Source organism: Nicotiana tomentosiformis, chromosome 12 (genome assembly GCF_000390325.3).
Source record: "Nicotiana tomentosiformis chromosome 12, ASM39032v3, whole genome shotgun sequence".
Taxonomy (NCBI): domain Eukaryota; kingdom Viridiplantae; phylum Streptophyta; class Magnoliopsida; order Solanales; family Solanaceae; genus Nicotiana; species Nicotiana tomentosiformis.
In genome coordinates, this window is record NC_090823.1 from 5,967,140 (window position 1) to 5,988,078 (window position 20,939).

General features: G+C 35.5%; 2 protein-coding genes across 3 annotated transcripts; one reads left to right on the forward strand and one right to left on the reverse strand.

The window, feature by feature from the left end:
- The first annotated feature begins 515 nt into the window (after positions 1-515).
- Positions 516-13,218, forward strand: LOC138903619 (DNA mismatch repair protein MSH4-like). 2 transcript variants are annotated; one of them, XM_070192027.1, is made up of 24 exons: positions 516-670; positions 2,676-2,879; positions 2,977-3,012; positions 3,099-3,211; positions 3,919-3,964; positions 4,732-4,778; positions 4,984-5,091; positions 5,625-5,700; positions 6,229-6,301; positions 6,393-6,538; positions 6,614-6,699; positions 7,045-7,184; positions 7,263-7,402; positions 7,482-7,532; positions 8,472-8,535; positions 9,871-10,014; positions 10,098-10,165; positions 10,296-10,354; positions 10,477-10,633; positions 10,895-10,947; positions 11,029-11,127; positions 12,088-12,202; positions 12,280-12,402; positions 12,885-13,218. In XM_070192027.1, exons 1-24 carry the CDS (start codon positions 605-607, stop codon positions 13,056-13,058), a joined length of 2,388 nt encoding a protein of 795 aa, XP_070048128.1. In that variant the 5' UTR covers positions 516-604; the 3' UTR covers positions 13,059-13,218. The 2 variants fall into 2 exon arrangements, with proteins under 2 accessions (XP_070048128.1, XP_070048129.1); XM_070192028.1 differs by lacking the exon at positions 5,625-5,700 and having other exon boundaries at positions 4,984-5,119.
- Positions 13,219-14,486: 1,268 nt separating this feature from the next.
- LOC104091059 (uncharacterized) lies at positions 14,487-20,129 on the reverse strand. The gene is made up of 10 exons (XM_009596314.4): positions 19,924-20,129; positions 18,848-18,907; positions 18,715-18,754; positions 17,775-17,953; positions 17,436-17,474; positions 17,207-17,293; positions 17,033-17,093; positions 16,650-16,774; positions 14,954-15,045; positions 14,487-14,835 (listed from the first exon to the last, which is right to left on the reverse strand). The coding sequence occupies exons 1-10, from the start codon at positions 19,969-19,971 to the stop codon at positions 14,721-14,723; spliced, it is 846 nt and encodes a 281-aa protein (XP_009594609.1). The 5' UTR covers positions 19,972-20,129; the 3' UTR covers positions 14,487-14,720.
- Between the last annotated feature and the right edge of the window lie 810 nt (positions 20,130-20,939).

Below are 20,939 nucleotides of genomic sequence, written 5' to 3' on the forward strand. Positions count from 1 at the left end.
CCTCTTATAGCATGTTACTTGGAGTAATTACTAACGAGATAAGATTTTTTTTATATATATAAGCAACTTATTAGGTAATTAAATATAATTCTTTTATTAATAATTAATCAGTTATTTTATAAAAATAATAACTAACCTGAAAATACTGATTAAAATACTTATAATGCAAAGTTATCTTTACAAATGTAACTTAGAGCCCGTTTGGACATAAGAATTTTTTCACTTTTTTTCGAATTTTTTTTACTTTTTTCGATTAAGTGTTTGGCCATAAAATTTCCAATTTTTACTTGAAAATAAATTTTAAAATATTTCGGAAATTTAAAAAACTCCAAAAAACCATTTTCAAAATTTTCACTCATAAAACTTCAAAAATAATTCAAAAGTATATTCATGTCTAAATACAACTCTAATTTTCAAATACCATTAAAAAAATCATTTTTTTTTTAAATTTTACAATTCATATGTCCAAACACCCACTTAAAATACCAGTCGGAGTCAAAACACTATGAGATTCACCCCTATATATACCGTTGGCGCGAATTGAAAGCCCAAATTTTTTCTAATCACTGCTCACACTTCTCAGCTGAGAGTGCTTAGAATTCAAATGGAAGACGACACCGGAGAACGATCAAGCTTCGTCATCGGCCTCATCGAGAATCGCGCCAAGGAGGTTCTCTCTCTCTCTCTCTCTCTCTCTCTCTCTCTCTCTCTCTCTCTCTCCATTCGTATTTTAAACAGAGTATATTTCTAGGTATATCGAATGTGCAAATTTGAACTTTCATTTGAATAAATAGATGCGACTTCGCCTTATCGATACAATTTCGATATGTATAACAAGCAAAATTTGAACTACATTTGAACAAATAGATACAATTACGGCGATGTATAACAAGCATATTTGAATTTTAAACTTCATTTTGGAAAACTAGACACAAGTTCGGCGATGTGTAACGAACGAATATAAACATTTTCGTTTTCGAGCAAAAGGTACATTTTCGCGACGTAAGGAGCAAATTTGAACTTTTTTTGAATAATAGGCGCAATTTCCCTGCGTAACGAGCGGAATTGATTTTTTTTTTGAATGAATAGGTGCGATTTTGGAAACTGACGAGCAAGTTTGATTTTTGTTTTGTTTTGAATAATAGGTGTATTTTGAGCAAGTTTAAACTTCTACTGAATAAATAGATGCTATTTTCCGATGTATGACTAGCAAATTCGAACTCTGTTTTTGAATTAATAGGTGCAATTTGACTTTAAAAGTGCTTATATCATGTTATAAATATGTGATAGCTTACTGGTTTGAGAAATTTGAGAAATGGATAAATATGATGCATGTGTTTGACGATAGCTTCGAGTTTAGCTAAGTTAAATGAAGAGATTGTATTATGCTTAATTTTACACGTATTGTCAGAGAATATGTTGATGTTTTATATCTGAAATTTATTGATGTGTTGAGGTAATCCAGATTTATGACAAAGCTAAGCAGGTAATTTTATGGCAACTTACAAGTTTTAGGATAGCTTCGAGCTTATCAAATTCGTAGAAGATATTGTATTATGCTTAATTTCAAATGTATGTATGAGAATGTGGATATATAATTTGAAATTCACTGGCCCCAGGGCCTAGTTCAAGTGGCAAAGGGTGGTGGATTTGTGTCTTAGGTCACAGGTTCAAGCCCCCACACCATGCAAAGCAAAGCTTGGTATTTAAGTGGAGAAGGGTAGAGGGGCGGGCCCATTATCCACCGAGTTTCGAAGGCTGCGGTTGGTCGAAAAGGATCGGCCCCAGACGGATTTCTCGGTCATCAAAAAAGTAATTTGAAATTAACTGTATATTTTCTAACTTAGGTTGTGTTGAGTTGTGTCTCACATCGGTGGGTAATGGGTGTCTTGGTCTCCTTATATGGTCTTGGATAATTCTCACCTCATAAGCTAACTTTTGGGGTTGAGTTAGACCCAGTGTCCATTTTATCATGGTATCAGAGCCAGCCCCATTCCAATTTATTGTTACCGATGTTGGGCGCCCCCATTTATGTTGTTCTCGCTCCAGTTTGCAGGCCTGGGCGTAGGGGGTGGGTGGGTGCTGAGTTGTGTCCACATCGGTGGGTAATGGGTGTCTTGGTCTCCTTATATGGTCTTGGACAATTCTCACCTCATAAACTAGCTTTTGGAGCTGAGTTAGGCCCAAGGTCCATTTTATCAGGTTGAAAATATGGACCACTTAATGTAGTTCCTGGGAACTTTACAGCTTAAGTGATCTAGAAAGGAACCAGCTAAAGAAGCCTATGGTGCTTCTCCTGCTGACGCTGCATTTTACTTTTCTTCTTGATGACTTAAATGGAGTTAGCATTTTCTTTTCTCTTTTTTAAAAAAGAATCCAATAATTACTCCGGTCGATTGCATTTAAAGAAAGAATCTGCGCGTACGGTTCCCTGGATGCAAGTCTCTTTGAGATATCAATTCAGTATTATGTAAAAGTGGATGAGTTAACAGTTGAATTTCCAAGTAACTCATAAATTCTGGTGAAGTTTGTTTCTTTAATATAACTTCTCAGGATTGAGTATTACTTGTACTCGTGATAACGACTTTTTAAGTATTAAATCATAAATAAAAAGGGAAAAGCCGTGCTTTGCTGAAGCTTCACACCCTAACTGGCAATAGCAATTTTATCGGCAGGTTGGAGTAGCTGCATTTGACTTGAGATCAGCTTCACTGCATCTTTCTCAGTATATAGAGACTAGCAGCTCCTATCAAAATACAAAGACTTTACTACAGTTCTATGAACCTATGGCGATCATTGTTCCCCCAAATAAATTGGCAGCAGATGGAATGGTTGGAGTCTCACAGCTAGCTGATGGATTTTGTTCCTCCACAAGAAAGGTGTTGCCTCTAAACATATTGGTGGCTCTATTTCGATAAAATGCGTAATTTCTAATTCTTAAAAGCTTAGGACTTATGCTTATGTTGATGTACACAGGTTATAATGAATCGTGGTTGCTTTGATGATACCAGGGTAGTTCTGAAACTATGCGTTATTGACTCTGTTGCTTCTCCATTAAATAGCACTGACAGTACTTCATACTTTAATATGTTATGAAGGGAGCTGTACTGGTTAAAGGATTAGCTGCTAAGGAACCGTCTGCTCTTGGTTTGGACTCATACTACAAGCAATATTATTTGTGTCTGGCTGCAGCAGCGGCAACTATCAAGTGGTATGATGCTATGGTGACTTTCAATTTAATGGACATGGTATTGAAATATTTCATCTGCACTTCTTGCATGTAGAATGATAACATCAAGTTCTTTGGTCAATTCTTGAGAGTCGTGATGCAGTCCGTAGAACAGTTAGCATCAATGCTCTTTTCTGATACACAGTTTGCAAATTGATCCAGTGAGCTCATGAATGTCATAGTTAGTATAGGTCTAAGTTATGTGTTACTTTTCTAGAGTGTAAAAGAGCTAGCCCAAGTCAACAGATATGCCCTCAAATCACTTTAGAGGGAGCTAAAAATACTCTCCACCAATGAGTAACATTGTGGTGTTGCACTATCGACATGAGACTTTGATATCTCATCCTTAGCCCAATGGAAATACTTGTTCCTGCATTTCATTAAACTGTGTTCCTCAACTGATAAGCCACCTTTAAACATCCGAATTTCGTCAAATTAATATGTTACTTTGTTGAATACTGACTACCCTGAGTATGTGAAGACTTTCATTTATTAGCTTTTATGAAAAACTAAAACACATTCGATGCTTGGCAGGATGTGTAACCAAGAATTCATTCACATATTACCAATATGTGAATCCAAAAACGATTATTTTTCAGCATATTAAAGATGATAGTAATTTAGAGGAAAACTACCTCTTGTTTCACTTGATTATTTTCAGATATGATATGCAAGAACTTCGTGTGCAGGATTGAAGCTGAGAAAGGTGTTGTTGTGATAAATCACTCTTTACTGGTATGTGCAACTTCTCATGCATAAAAGAGCCAAACAGGAATGAAAGCAAGTAGAAAACACTTCAACTTATTGAACCTATCTACTGCAAGCATGATTTTGCCATGCAAAATGGTTTCACATAGTGCAACTATTATTTTTATTATTATGTCCATCACATTGCGCCAGATTAAAGTGTAATTTAAAGTGAAAGAAGTATGAACTAGTCCCTGTTCACCAATATTCAGTGATTTGTTTGTGATTATAGTAGTTGCAGCAACGCCAATAAATATTACCAAGAAAGAAGAATGTCTCAGATCATGTTTTCGCATACTATTGGCTAGAACAATTTGTCCTAGTAGGTCTTAAAGTAACATATTTGTGTTAATTGGTACTTACTATGTCCAGCTTTGGTATATAGAACTAGAACATTGCAATGATGAAAACTTTCTTTCTCTATTCATTTCAATATTTGGGGGGTGAGGGGTTGGTGAGTTACCTAAGCTTTTCCTATTTCTTAGCAAAAACTGAAGTGGCATGATTTTCAACTTTTTGAAGGTTAGGATATTATTGAATATTTTGTTCACTTATGTCCTTTAAAGGGTCATATGCGCTATTTCGTTGAATCTCCTTTGGAAGAGAGATTTCTCATTTTGTGATCAAGAAACAGAAATGTTAAAAATACATATAAATGTGCCGTTATGGTGGATGTAGCATATCTAAGAATTTCATGGAACTTTGAGTTGTCAAAAGGAGCATTCGAGATTCAAAGTTGTCTTCTCTTTCCACAGGTTACCTTCAATGGATCTTTTGACCACATGAACATTGATGCCACCAGGTAGCTTCCTCATACCAAATTAGTGGATGTTGCATATCAGCTTGGACCTATCACTTACTAGTCATACTGGCTACTGAGTTCCATTTCAGCTGATAACATCAGCATAGCGCTTTCAATTATCCCAAAGGATTGTGTTTAGAAAAGTTAGAATTTATTGTAAGACTTTGTAGATGATGTAAATTTTATACTTCGTCTTTGATGGCAGTGTTCAGAACTTGGAGATAATTGAGCCTATGCACTCTTCTCTTTTGGGCACAAACAGCAAAAAGAGAAGTTTATTCCACATGCTTAAAACAACTCGAACTATTGGCGGGTATGGAAATAATTGCATTGATAAGCTGGTAATAATCTGCCAGTTCATGGTTATAAATGTCTTTGTGCAATTCTATTCAGTGTGCCTCTTGTTTCACATAATATTATAATAAGGTTGTGTGATAGACATTACTTTTCAATTTCTACACCTAGATTGTGTTATCGAATATACAGAACTGTGAATGGTGTAGGGTTTAGCTTGGCTTTTGTAATACAAAGACCCTAAATTACTGGCAATCATATAGTAATTTATAAATGTCTGCATATATATATTTGTAGACTGTCAACAATGTTAACCTGCTATATGGAGCACAGCATTGTATATGAAAAGACAGTCAGTTTTGTGCTTAATGCCTTTTGCCACTTTGTGAATACAAGAATGATAAACGTACATACTAAGCCCACGCTTGAGGCAACTTCATAATTCTTATGTTAAAGTTCTGCGCAGGATGGAAAATTCTGTAATCTGTCTATTTCAGTATGCTGTGCACCTGCAACATAAATCTGTGTTTGCTTGATCATACTCCACCGCAGGACTAGACTTCTGAGGGCAAATCTTTTGCAGCCTCTGAAAGACATAGAGACAATTAACACTCGACTCGATTGCCTGGTAGGTTTTCAACGTATTGCATGAGACAGAAGAATATATAACATGCTCTGCTACTATAGAATCAGATTTTGCTACCATCCCTCCAGAAAATTTTCATGTTATTTTCTACTTTCGTTTAGAAATTTTCTGCGTTAAGAAATTCTCTATTGTGGTTGTATCTCCTCTAGAAGATCTATTTTATTGAGAGCAAGTCTTCTCAGGAAAAGGCTTTGTTTTTTAAATGTTAATGTTGCTTTGGGTGGTCGAAACAGGAAGGAGGAGATTGAGGATTCTCTGAACTACTAGCTGAACTGAGGTGTTCTACAGAAAAATTAAAGTTTTTAAGACTGAGGGGAATATGCTGTTTGATTACAGCTACCAGATTATGCGATCACACTGGTCATTACTTGATTGAGTTTTGGTTGCAATAACATTTAACCAGCCTGCAGCTACTTTTTGAGTGTTATTATCTTGTAGTTTATGCCGTGCCTTTCAGGATGTAATGTGTTCCAGTCAAAACCTGTGACACTTATCTCATTTTATATCCAGGATGAGTTGATGAGCAATGAGCTGCTATTCTTTGGCTTGTCTCAGGCCCTTCGTAAGTTTCCGAAAGAAACAGGTAACCACATAATAGAAAGGAGGTTGATTCTCTCTTGTATTCTATATGGCTTGTCCCATTTCAGAAAGTTGACCTATGTTTGTCCATCCAGATAGGGTCCTTTGTCACTTCTGCTTCAAGCCAAAGAGAGTTACTAATGAAGTCTTGGCTTCGGATAATGGAAGGAGGAACCAAATTATGATATCCAGCATTATTCTTCTCAAAACCGCTCTTGATGCTTTACCGTTACTCTCCCAGGTGCAGCATCATTGTTGGGGGCAGGCGTTCACTTTTCTGTTTCTTATATGGTACAATGATGAGCTTGTGATTCAGGTGCTTAAAGAAGCCAAGAGTTGTCTGCTTGGAAATGTTTACAAGTCCATATGTGAGAATGAAAAATATACTTCAATCAGGAACAGGTAACGTTCATATTTGCTTAGATACCTGACTCTTTCCTCCAATCCCCCTCCATGTTGGTGAGGCCCTCTTCAGAATTCAGACAGTTCCATTTTTACATTGTTAATGTATCTTGAATCTTCTCCACCTCAATCCCCTCTAGGAGGACTTTCTTCTTTTTCCATTCTTGTTTTTTCGAAAGAGAGGATTCCTGTTCCTCCTTAATTTTGTCTAACATCCATGAGCTAATTATTCCTCTGCATCTATCAATCCTTGTAACTGATTTGCAGTTCTAATATGATTTAGGATATTCGATGAATACTGCAATTTATATGTTTATTTTAACCATGTGATATTTGTTCTCTCAGAATTGGAGAAGTGATTGATGAAGATGTCCTTCATACACGAGTTCCTTTTGTTGCACGGACACAGCAGTGTTTTGCTCTTAAGGCTGGAGTTGATGGGCTTCTTGATATGGCCCGTAGATCATTTTGTGACACCAGCGAAGGTTTTTCTGCCATATTACATGTTCGTTTTCCTTCTAAGCTCATTGTCTTAGTTTCTAACACAAACACTGAATTCGTAGCTATACACGACCTCGCAAATAAGTATCGTGAAGATTTCAGACTGCCAAACTTGAAGATCCCATTCAATAACAGGAAAGGGTTTTACTTTAGCATTCCGCAGAAGGACATACAGGGAAAACTGCCGAGCAAGTTCATTCAGGTTGTCATGCTATGTTAAAAATTAAACTGTTCTTAAGCATTCATGCTTCTTTTCCTCTAACAACTTTCACACTAATCAGGTCATGAAACATGGAAACAATGTACATTGCTCCAGTCTTGAACTTGCTTCAGTAAGTATTACCTGACATCCATTGCTACATTCCTCTGTAGGCTCCATTTGGTTTGGTGCAAAACATTTTCCATAAGATTTGTTCTTGCAAATTTTTATGAGGAAAACCATTTAGTGGATCAGCGTAAAATGTTTTCAATATGCAATAATGTGAAAGGTAAGTGTGGGAATACTGTCTGGTGATATAGTTGCATAGGTTGGTGAAAGCAAGTGTTAAGCAAGGACAGAGACAACTGTAGTGGAGAATGACTAACACTCCTGAAAATATGTAAATTGTTTTCTTTCATGTGGTGTAAAATACTTTTTAAGAGTTTAAGACAATTAAAGTAACTAGAAAGTGAGAGCAAATATTTCAGGAGGAGGGCAAACGTCTTAAACATAGCCATAGTGTTTAACTTTATAGAGTTCGCTATGCGATCATTCTTTCCTTTGGATGGTCTTCTGAATCTGTTGGACTTCTTTGCACTTCTAGAACCTGTTGTGACCTGAAGTACTGCATGATGTAGTGGTGTTTCCCGAAAGATAGTAAACAAATTAGTTGAGGATAGGGATGGCACTTTTGAGTTACACCCTGATCTATGTAAACGTGAAAGAGGCAGGCTGTTCAGGAATTGGTTAACCTCAAAATTTGTGGCATTCTGTCTTAATCTGTACAGAGCTTCGTGTCTGTATGTGCTGACTGTGACTGAAACTTTTAAGATTCTGTCATTGATCCAAATATTACTCATTCCCCTTCTGTTCACATGTAAGCATCAAATTTGATATTAGAATATCCATCAACTAGCAGATAAAATTCCTTTTGAACCAAGGACTGTTTTATTTGGATACAGTTGCATTATCAACCTATTCACTCTTTTTGTGAAAGAATGTACCATTTCATAATCCTTAACTTTGCTCATAGATGAGGTGGTTATTCTTCATTCACTGCTTTTATTCACAGTTGAATGCTAGGAACAAGTCTGCAGCTAAAGAGTGCTGGTTGAGGACTGCATTCTGCCTGGAAGGTAAATTGATGGTTGAAATGTACAACCTTTTCTGCTATTGCCATTGAATCCCTTGTCTACCTAATCAAATCCTTGTCTTTTCAGCATGACAATATTAGCGGCTACTTCATAACTAAGGCTTTTGCTTCATAAAGCTTTGATTTTTTGGGGTGCTTCCATGGGGCAAGAAGAAATGATTTGAACATATTATGGGTTTTTCATCTTATGTCAGCAAAATCTTTTGGTGTTTGAATTTTGAACTAAGGCAACTATCGGGACTATTTTTGATCCTTATGTTTGTGGTTTTAGTCGTATGTTAGGACAAAGTTGATGTAGCACAATTTAGTGGATCGGGAACTTGAAATAAGAGTGGAAACTTTGGGGCTGATCCTTCGTTGTTTAATTGCTGAAAAGATGCTGAGAATAGTAGGGTATATTTCCTGCGAATTCAGTACAAAATACCGTGTTAGTATAGTGCCCTTGACTCAAAAATGTGATAATATAGCCAAAAATTTGTCAGCAGATCAGCTTAATGTTAACACATAAATTTAGATAAAAAATCATTATGACATCTTTAAAGCTTTGGTAAAATAGCAAGAATGATCTTACATCTTATCTTTTTCCTCTTGCATTCTGCATCAAAACCCCACAAGAGATGCAAAGCTTAGATGGTCTATCAGGCTTGATTGCAATGAGAGACTAGTCCACTTTCTTTTTAAAGAGAGCTTTTATATATGTTAGCAGAGGCCAAAATCTCTGATAAAAGCTTCCAATAATATTTTTAATTCTCATTGCCTGCCCTGGGCTCTGGTAAATATCTGAGTAGTAGTTTCCGTGCATCTTAATGATTCTACAATAGCATAGCTCCAGACATGGACTTCTTCCCTTCATTATATGGGTAGCCAGATGCTTAGCAACAGAGTACCAGTACTTAAGTATCGCCGCACTTGCACATAGTATATGTTTGCCCGCTATCAATTGTGGCGCTCCTTCTGGCTAGAAAATATGAATTGGATAGTCATACACTGGGTTTACCACTAAATCCACTAGTAATGACATGTTGATTAGAATCATAAGGATTTCTCTGAATGAGATTGAACGGCAGCTCTTGTTAATGTTCTCTTCCTTTCTTTCTGTACTTGGAAGATTATTCCCCTTCTCATGGTTGGTGCTTCAATACTAATATGAGTTTTCTTGCGTATCTGACAATTCTGCTCAACATATAAAAAATGCATCTTTAACCTGTATTGACATATAACATACTCAGGGAAGTGCCATGCTCTTCATTCTGTTTATCCTGTTGTTATTTGAGAACTCATCCTACTTAAAAGTCTTGCCATTTCATACTAAATGCAGCATTAATGGATGCAATACGAGAGGATGTCTCTGTGCTTACCGTTCTTTCAGAAGTGTTGTGCCTTTTAGACATGATGGTGAATTCATTTGCTCACACGATATCAACAAAACCAGTTGATAGATATACTAGACCTAATTTTACATGTGAGTATTTAATCACAGCTCCCTATACTTACTAGGTGACAAGATATGAAGAAGTTGATCGCTTAATTTTTCTTCCCTCATAGGTGATGGCCCATTGGCAATTGATTCTGGACGGCACCCCATTCTGGAAAGCATAAACAATGAATTCATTGTATGTTAGTTTCTTCTAAAAATCTTAGTAAAAGTTTGAAATTTCTCTCCACATAGCAAGTTAATGACTTTTCTACTTGGATACTGGAAATTTCTGAACATGGACGTGGTGATTGAATTCTCTTTTTCAGCCAAATGGTATCTTTCTTTCTGAAGCATCAAATATGGCTATTGTAATGGGCCCAAACATGTAAGGAACCGTGTTCCTTAATAGCATCAAATTTCTTAATAAGTACTTTGAGACAGTTTTTACATTAGCTTTTGGTTTTGTCATTTTTCTACCTGATAACTCCCATATATTGATTTTTGTAGGAGTGGAAAAAGTACTTATCTTCAGCAAGTTTGTCTAACTGTCATCCTTGCTCAAATTGGTTGCTATATTCCTGCTCGGTTTGCCACTTTGAGAGTGGTCGATCGTATTTTTACAAGGATGGGAACAATGGACTGTCTCGAATCAAACTCTAGCACGGTATGATCCTCTAAGGCTCTAATTTTGAATGGTATATTGTGGTCTGAAAGTTCTATATTTTAGAATAGCATTGATTTTGTTCATATATTTATGCAATAGTTAGTTGTACTTGTGAAAAAGCTTAGCGTTAGTTTAGCTAAGTTTCTGGTGAAGTTTGACCTCTTCAAATTGCAAATTTTGTTCTTTATATTTGAATCGTCTTCTCATGGAGATGGCCGATACAGAAATCACCAGTATTTAGTGTAACTGTGGTTTGTGCAGTTCATGACAGAGATGAAGGAGACGGCTTTTATAATGCAAAACGTCTCCTCTAGGTAGATCGTTTCACAAACTGTTTTCACAAAATTGGCATGAAGGTTTGTCTGTGTGATTTGAACCTCCTTTGCTGGATACAGAAGTCTGATCGTTATGGATGAATTGGGGAGGGCGACTTCGTCCTCTGATGGATTTGCAATCGCATGGAGTTGTTGTGAGCAGCTATTGGCACTTAAAGCGTAATCTCAAAGCTCTCTTTGTATTTCAATGTTAAAAGGCAATATGGTTAAGTAGCCCAAGCATGTATTTCATAACAAAACCTATAACTAGAAGATTAGCTAGGTAGCTTATATTTTTCATTGTATGAACTGCAGTAAAGTTTGAAATTTAGGCTTTAATTTTTCCCTTTATAAGTTGAAGGAACATTTTGGTAATTGTGAACTGCTAAAAATCCTGCTCTTACCTGGATACTATAAATGGTAGGAAGACTACCAATTCTGGGGCTTCTAAGAAGCAGGATTCAATTAAGGAACGAAAAAATTAGAAACCAATCAAGAATGTTAGTAAACCTACAAAAGACTTCTGCAGTATACCAAGGGAACATCATGCTTGAAAATTTTCTTCTTTTGTTATTTGAATGTGGAAGTTAAATACTAATAAATACTGAACTGGACCTTGAAACAGGGAGTGAACATCGTGTTGTCGCTACATTTTCTTGCAAGAAGTAAATGCCTTTAGCACTCATCTGTGGGGGCACACGTAGGATTGTTCACTGAGCCTTTAAAGTTCCTTATAGAGAAGATATTATCCTAATAGATTTCTTCATTTGTTTTGTGGAGATTGTTAATAAAATTCTTCATCTTCTCACTTCCTAGATTTCATTATTTCTCAGAGTTAAATTTTAGACTTCATAATTCTGCTTAGCATATTGGCAGAGAACTGCTGGGAGGTGTTTGAATGTATTTTATAGTTGTTATGTAATACATACAGCCAAGTTTCATAGTCCAACCCATGTATATACCTCCATTTTCGTCTCTTTGGTCGTATAAGACCTTTTCATATAGTGAGCCCAACTTGTTTGAGACTGCGGTGTAGTAGTGGTTGTAGCGCGCACTTAGATTTTTCTGTTTTTCCCCGGTAAGAGAGGTGAAGGGGTGGATTTCTTGTCCAGAGTGTGATTCTTTTTAAGCTGTTTTCAGGTACTCAATATTTGCTACTCATATGGAAAATCTTTCAGAGCTAGCCACCATGTATCCGAATGTGAAAATTCTTCATTTTGATGTTGATGTGAGGAATAACCGCATGGACTTCAAGGTATATCTCTGAATCATTCAATGGTTTATAGCCAATTTATACCTGACTACTTATTTCCTTTTGTGTTTCCTTCTTAGTTTCTATTGAAGGATGGACTGCGTCACGTGCCACATTACGGCCTTATGTTAGCAGGGGTGGCTGGACTACCAAGTTCAGTAGTAGAAACTGCCAAAAAAATCACATCTAGGATTAAAGAGAAGGTAATTTATTTTAACTTCAACAAACAATGTCTTGTCTGAGAAATTGCCATTAGGTGTTTAAAATACTTTATGGTTCAAACAGGAAAGTAGAAATCACAGTAACTATCTTTCATCTTACAACAACAACATGCCCAATGTAATCCCATAAGTGGGGTCTGGGGAGGGTAGTGCGTACTCAGACCTTACCCCTACCTTGTGCACGCAGACCTTAACCCTTTCTTGCATCTTAGACTATTTTAAATCTGCCATCAACTTATCACAATCTTACTTCTTCATCCAATCTTGGGACCATGCTTTGTAAACCTCACATAGGCGCGGAGGTTATCTCATCCTTGCATTTTCAAATATTTCTTACCATGAGATTTCCAATGCATTTGCATTACTTCACTGAATTTTGTGCTTCGATTTGCCAAGCTTTGAGAAAGTTAGAATTGCACATGCATGTTATGTTGATTGGATTGCCTTTTTTTGCCTTCGTATAGGAAATGAAGAGAATGGAGGTGAATTACAGACAGTATCAGGACTTACAATTGACTTACCAAGTGGCTCAACGGCTGATGTGCTTGAAATTTTCGGATCAGGATGAAGATTCTTTGAGGGAGGCTCTGCAGGATCTCAAAGAAAGCTACTTAAGTGGTAGGCATAAAGATAATTAGAATTTACTCCTTTTATATCTTTCTTCTAACATTAAGACTGTGATTTGTATACATCTAGACATCTTGGACTAAGGAAATACGTTCATTGAGATAACTACCTAGAAGGAAGCAGAACTCTGAATGTTTGATGATTTCTAGTGATGATGGATTTGAGTTAACAGAGTTGGTCTAGATTGTTTTGCAAGTACGGTTATTTCGATACACCAATTTGGGAACAAAGCTAATTGTTTTTTGGGTAAAGATGGGTCTAAAATTCAGGTGGACTTTTTACTAATTGTTCTATAAAAAGCAACTTAAGAATATGAAGTAACACCTCGCAATATGATTGGCGAACAGCCGAACGCTTTCTTTTTAAAATGGTGGACTTTGGACTAGTTTGTGTGCACCTTAATTATTTGACTAGATATCTACTACCTTCCATCAGCGTAATCGAGTAACTCTATTCACACAAAGTTTAGACAAATAAAAAAAATATCACCTAGCATTGTCTTAATTTTCTATTGGGATTCGAACATGGGATTTCAAGGTTTACAGACACACCCCTTGGGTGCCATTTGTTTGTCAATTGTTACCACAACTTTGGGGGGGGGGGAGAGCTTGTCACTCACAAGTTTATATGGATATAGACCTGAGATTATAAGCAATCTTGCATTTGCCCCCACCATAATAGGCACTTGAAACATATTGTAGACACTTGAAATTTTAGTAAATCAAGATAAATCCTAAATTCAAAACGATTCTTGAAATATTAGGAGTCTATTAGGGTTACTTGGTGGTTACTCCACCCAAATCCTAATTCATGCCTATAAATAAGACTACATATGTCCTTCAAAGAGGATCTCAACAATTCTATAAACTCCCCGAATATGCACAAAGAGATCAAATATATGATCTTTGAAATTCCATAAAACTCTTGGAATATTCATTAAGAAATCAAAGGCATGTCAAATATGTCTTGCTCAAAGTTCAAGTAACATTCAAGATCCAAATGGAGTGTTGTTACATGCTTCTTGATCATTGTACATCAAGAAGATGCATATCATCCTACATGCGAGAAATACGCCGCTAAAACCCTCGAATTATGGATAATAAATCGGAGGAAGGAATCAAGGGATAAACAGAGTTGTAACCCGCAATGTTTATCAATAAAATTCTTTTTTCTTTATAGTTGTTTGTAATTGCAATTTTATTTTCCTACGAAAATTCGATGCAAACACATATATTGCACTCTATAAAGTATAAATAAGCTAGATAAACTATATTCTCCAATTCTAAATTCATACAATGAAAAAGAAAAAGGGCACTTGTAAGTAATAGATCAGGCAACAATTTATTCTCAGTTTTGACAAATATATATAAGAGTAATGAAACTTCTCCGGTAATCCATGGTATTCTAAAATGAACAGATAGATTTTGCAGTTATTGAACCAGAAAAGCCGTCCAGCTATGATTGGAAGTTTCAAATACATTATACAGGTGAGCACTTCCCATTGCTTTTACAGTTTTCTATACCAAACTATGCCACAATTGAAAGAAAGTCATAGCCCTGCTTACTGTTACTCTATATCTGTAATTAACATTCAAATGCCTGTCAATCCAAAAAAAGGCTTAGAGGACGCAACGAACAATCTACAATTTTGTGAAAATGAAAAGTGAAAAGGTTCAAATATCTGTCAAGATCAATGATGACACAACAACAACATAAGCTAGAAAGAAGAAAATTGCTATCTGAATGAAGAATTTGGGATTGTCCCTCATGTTTGGAGATGTTACCGCCCTGCAACAGTGAAACAGAAACATTGTCAATTTTCAACCAGAAGTGCAGCAATTTGGTTGATAGAAAGTAGCACAGTAATTTAACAAGTTCAAATGGTTTCATCGTCTAGGAGAAATACCTAGCAATGCGTTGTGAAAGCCGAAGAAAAGGCATGCTTTGAATAAATACAATACCAGGCCCCGTTAGAACAGCTGTTACCATATTATCATTCTGCAATCATACAAATATAGTTAGGACAATCTGCCTCAGGAACCAAATCATAAGATGACAACGGCAAACCTAAGTCATATTAGTTCCGCAAAGCAGAAGGCTAAACATATATTTTCATACACAATCAACATTCACAAGTCAAATAAGTTCAATCATTAGTAAGGAGCGCTCAAGTAATATTGAAGTAACCAGCTTAATAAAAGGTTGCAGTCTCAAACATGCTAACGGAAGGAAGTACCAGAAACTCGCTTTAAAAAAGCCCTGAAACCCTCAAGTTCGAACAGATTATGACCAGAATATCTTAGATCTACTCTATTGTTTCTTTGGTCTCACTTGGCCTTGTTGGTATACTCATTTCATTGTATCACTACATGTACTAGAAAAAGATAATCACCGTACTATATCTATTATAAGTGTGAACATCTTAGATGGAAACTGAAATACCAAAATATCCTTATAAAGCTGAATGACACTCTTGCCCTTCTATTAAATATTATTGCCAATTTTTTTTTGGATAGAAATGTAAATACTCATTATAATAAATACCAAATTAGATATAAATTCTATATAATGAATGTGATGCAATTAGTGAACATTCACTATAATAAATACTACTAATAAAGTTATTTCTTAAACATCTCATGCATGTATAAAAAATTTCTAGAGCTTGCATTTACGATAATTCTCTGTTTATTTCTCTTAACTCGAAAATTTTCAGATTTTTTTATGAAGGAAATTATTTTCTTATAAATACAATCATTATTCAAAACATTTATCTATAATGAACAAAATTAAAAATATATATTTATATATTAATGAATAATAATCATGCTTTCTAATCTCTTCCCCCTCTTCTAATTAATATCAACAGAATTATAGTATTTTTAAAATATATTATATTACTTAGCATGGGATACACGTGCAACGCACGTATCCAAGAACTAGTATCAAACAAAAGGATGGGAATCGACTTTACATACTAACTGAAACACAAAAATAAACATTTACAGAAGAAACTACACTTTTTTGTTTATTCTTCTCTTTCTTTGTTAACTTTTAAAGATAAATGAAAGTAAAAGCCCCTCCTAGAAGAGAGCAACGAGGAGAGATCAGTCCTGCAGTAAAGAAAGCTCAGCTAAAATTAATACCAAGTAGGGTTTATGGGTTCAAATGTTGCTTTTGGTAGATGATAACTGGCCTTTTCAAATTCCTTTTATTTTAAGGTGATAAACATCTGGGACAGGTTGCATGCATGTTAACTAGTCTACCAGATACTTGCTACCTCTCACCAACGCGCAGGTGCCAAGTAGTTACGTCCACCAACTCCTAGACATATAGGAAGAGATCACCTAATTTTTTTTTTACCTTTGCAGGGACTTTAACCTTGATTTTCAACAGTACTCTTATAAACAACAAATACGTTTTTTTTAAATCATTGAACAACAAGATGTTACGAGGAGGACAAAGAATGAAACAAGAAAACCCAAATGATTACTGCCAGCAGAGGTATCTCTTGATACGTTAATTGATGAATATTATTCAGCAATAAACAGTTAGGATGAATGAAAGGAGAAATCAAACGAAGCAGACATGTGAAAACATACCCCAAATACCACCCTTCTCATGGGTCCATTGTATTTTATTTGAACATTGACAGTTGATGATACTGCAACAATGCTTGGCACATCAACAGCAAGTACTTCACCCACCTCCAGATTTTTCTGTACAACTGAGGAAGAAAAACAAATATTGCCCGACGAAATGAATCAGTAAATAGAACTTGTGATTAAAACTTCTTAATCTTACATCTCAAAATAAAATGGTCCAAGCAATCTTATTTAAGTTTAAATGATAGGGTGCTGGTTCAGACAAACGCACGTAAGACAAAAAAACTTAAATGAATAGCCACCATCTTTCTAGGCATGTCATCTTTAATATTCTCCACAGAAGTCTATGTTTATTAGTTAACTGAGATTCAAAATCTTACCAGAACCACCTCCGACTACAAATGCAAGCCCTTGGCCTGATATCTTCTGCCTTAAGAATCCCTGGAAATGTTACAAGCATATTAGTCAAAGATTCAACCTGTTTGTAGCAATTACCGTCAGCAAGGCTGAAAATCATGCCCGTATATAAAGTCAAGACAATTTTATCATCTCACCTCTGCATTAGCAACTAGGTTACGTGGCCTTTGGTCGATGGAATTACTGACTTTGACATCATTAATGGAGCAGAGAAATGCATCTGGCTACAAAATAATATTCTTGAAGTCATGTGTCAAGGTAGAAAACATACTTTACCAGTAAACACTTAAAGCAAACAGGAGGGGCTTACAAGAAAGAGAATTTGCAAGAACTAAAAAGGATATTAAGATAAAGAATTATCTTTACCTGGCATAAGATTTCACCTCCAAACTTCGCTAAATCAATCTGTGTGGGAACAATGAAACAGAAGCAACAAATACCAATTTATTTAGTAATAGTATATGTAAACAGAATCATCCGTACTAACAATGTGTAACTAAACTGTGGAGTCTCACAATTTTCTCGATCTAATACCTTTCTAGGTAACCCCGGTGCGAGAATAAATAAGACATTATACTTATTGGTGGTTAATTATCCTGCACTTCTATCCCCAATTTCCGGATTGTGCACATGCACAAGCATGTACTCACTAAAGAAGATTGTATAACCAAACAAGATGAAAATATAGTTTGGATGTGAACGAACCGGAAGGATTCTTGCCAGAGAAGGAGCAGCTATTCCAACAAATCCATCAGTTGTACCTGTATTGTGAAGAACTATGCTTGTAATAGTCTTTCCAAAAAGCCATTGCCAAACACCTGCTTCATTTTCAGTGGCATAAACATTTTCCATCTGGATGGAACCAGACATATAGCACATGGACCCTGCAAAGCATTCCAACTTCCCCGTAAGTCAGTTAAGAGTGAGTAGTAAATAGCAAATGTCAAAATATAATTTGGCATTCTTGAATATTTGATTAAAGCCATACAAAATATCCTTTGAGCGTGAATCTATGACCTGATAAGATACAATGCTATCCGTATACACAGGGCACTTAACATACAGCTGACAAAATAAGAATCCCTTGTTCATCAGGAACCCCCCCCCCCTCCAATCCACACCTGGCATATCGTTAAGCATTGAAGAGGAAACAGTAAATACAACAAGCATTAGTGGGGATGCCCTGATTACTATAATGAGTCGATGCAATCAAGATTATTGACTCAAATATACAGACAGTTTATCATTCTTCTAGGGTGGGTGATTCAAAACGACAATCTTCTAGAAGGCAAGCTTATTTCTAATGTCACACAGACTTAACCAAATATTTTTGTGTTAGGCTTCAGGGGCTCATCTTTCTCGCATAAGGTGTGGAAACATGCAAGGGAACGTTTTAAGTACTCCACGCATACTTATTCACCCTGAGGAAATATCCACTCAACTAGTTGGTCAAGTTGTAGATTTTACAAATAGCTAACCGAACTGATTCCATTCTTTAATGTTTATCAAATGAAGATATTTTACATTGTGTTCGGCATACAGCTAACCCAAACAAACAAGTGAGACTTCTTATGAGCAAATCATATACATAAACAAATAGATAAGCAAGAGGCTTCCTTTATAAAGAATATGATTAGTGACATACCAGGTTTTGCAATAATCCTTTCTTGTGGCTTCAACATAATCTGAAATGTAAATAGAGAAAGGGAAACAAATATAATTAGATCAACCATATGATTTTCCTCTTATAGAGAAGACAAACTACATGCTGACATTACCTGAACAATCTGAGCTTCACCACCCAGAATTTGGAAAGGTGTTACTGCATCTTGCGGACTCTATACAGCAAAATATAATACAATGATCAGGATAATAGCTTTGCCTACACAGTGAAGGGCGAGATGCTACATTGTTTTATTTAATTCGAACGAAGTTACTACATTGTCGTCCAAGCTGAAGAGTTTATAACTTCACTCCCTAAAGATGATTCAGAACCCAATTATGAATGTAACGATTGTCAAAAGGATCTCATAACATTAACTAAGGACAGTTGGTAAAGTCCAGAGACACAACTACTGTTGCAAATAAAAGACATCCTTGATAATATCAATGAATCAATCATTAAGCGACAATAGCAAATCCTCTATATCTGTTCTATTCGGACTTATTTCACTCTAATACTATACCTTTAAACATACCGTGAAAAAAAACAGTTGTACCACAAACTCCCAAATACTCAGCAAACTAAATTACTATAGATGCAAAATTAATTGCACCATATAAAGAAAAGAGCACTTCAACAAATAATTGTACTCCCCTAAAAATCATCAAATTCATAACTTCTCCTCGTAATGTGATTCGTGAAGCAGTAAAGTTTCCTTCTTTTTACTCTTTTCCGAACTAAATTACTATAGATACAAAATTAATTGCACCAAATAAAGAAGAGAGTACTTCAACAAATATTAGTATTCCCATTTAAAAGTCTTCACAACACCAAATTCATAACTTCTTCCATAATGTGATTTACCAAACTGTAAAATTCAGCTCTTTTAACCCTCTTCCCGACTAAAAAGCAAATATTGTTATTGTCAATTATTGATTCTTTCACCACCACCACCACCCCACCCCACCCCACTCCCAGAAAAAAAACAAATTTGATCTGTAAAAACAAAACTCAGTATCTGCAATCACTATGTCTATAATTTTAACTTTCAAAATAAAGCTGTATCAATTCATACTACTACCACATATACTACGCTGCAGCTAAACCAGCACCCGTTAATGAAATTCTGGATCCGACTCTGAACAATATCTAATTTAAGGAGAAATTCGAATAATAAAAACGTAAAATTACCTGATAAACAAATGGTTGAAACGGCGTCGAGAAGAATGGGGCAGCCATTGATATATAGAATAATACAGATTTCGAAAAGCACGAATTACTTAGAAAAATTCAAGCTTAGGGGTTTTCAGATCGCCGGAAGATCAATTTTCCGATTCTTTTTTTCTTTTTCTCTTTTTTTGGTATTATTTACCAGGTTTTCTTTTTTGGTTTTGCTCAAACTAGAATGGTATTAATGAGGTTACATATTAAAACATTTAATTCCATAATTACCCTTGATTTTCATTTGATTTAGTGTACATCTTACTGGCTCGCTGCATAAACAGTAGTGGTAGTTTAGTCAATTCAGGACTTAAAAGTTTAATTTATGAATTATTTTTGTAGTTGTATTAATTATGTTATGTTTGCTGTTCGGTTAGTTGTAAGGATTGCACGTCATAGCCCGATGACATGCCAATTTTTTATTGGTTAACGTATCCACGTCGACTTGGTCTCACTTGTCCACCCTGTCAATAGTTGACTGCTGCTGACTGGCTAATCGAAATTAGAAAGCACTAGATGGGAGTTTTACACCTAGAGTTTTGTGTTATACCCCCTCCTCTATCTCTCTCTCCTATCTCTTATTATGTATCATGATGCCCCTTAAAAAAGAAATAATTAGGATGAGTTTTTGACTACTTTACCCTTATAACAATAAATTTTTGCGTCGAGAAAAATAAATAATCAAGACTGAAAATTATGTAACAAATGTAGTACTCTCTCTGTTTCAATTTCGATGAGCTAGTTTGACTCGGCACGGATTTTAAAAAGACATAAAAAAGACTTTTAAAAGTTGTGGTCTTAAAAGTTTAAGGGGTAAAAACTTTGTGGGGTCATGTCATTTGTATGGTTATAAAAGCTTTTATTAAAGGTAAAATGAGTAAAATGAAGAGTTTAAAGTTGAATTATTTCCAAATTTAGAAATGTGTTATTTATTTTAGAACAAACTAAAAAAAAGTATCTCATCTAATTTGAAACGTTGAGAGTAT

Coding starts and splice junctions, on each gene's coding strand:
- LOC138903619 (XM_070192027.1), top strand. CDS start 605: ATGGAAGACGACACCGGAGAACGATCAAGCTTCGTCATCGGCCTCATC. Junction 10,166..10,295: donor GCATAAACAATGAATTCATT/GTATGTTAGTTT, acceptor TCTCTTTTTCAG/CCAAATGGTATCTTTCTTTC. Junction 12,203..12,279: donor ATAACCGCATGGACTTCAAG/GTATATCTCTGA, acceptor TTTCCTTCTTAG/TTTCTATTGAAGGATGGACT.
- LOC104091059 (XM_009596314.4), bottom strand. CDS start 19,971: ATGGCTGCCCCATTCTTCTCGACGCCGTTTCAACCATTTGTTTATCAG. Junction 18,755..18,847: donor GTGAAGCTCAGATTGTTCAG/GTAATGTCAGCA, acceptor TTTACATTTCAG/ATTATGTTGAAGCCACAAGA. Junction 17,954..18,714: donor AAGGATTATTGCAAAACCTG/GTATGTCACTAA, acceptor AATGCTTTGCAG/GGTCCATGTGCTATATGTCT.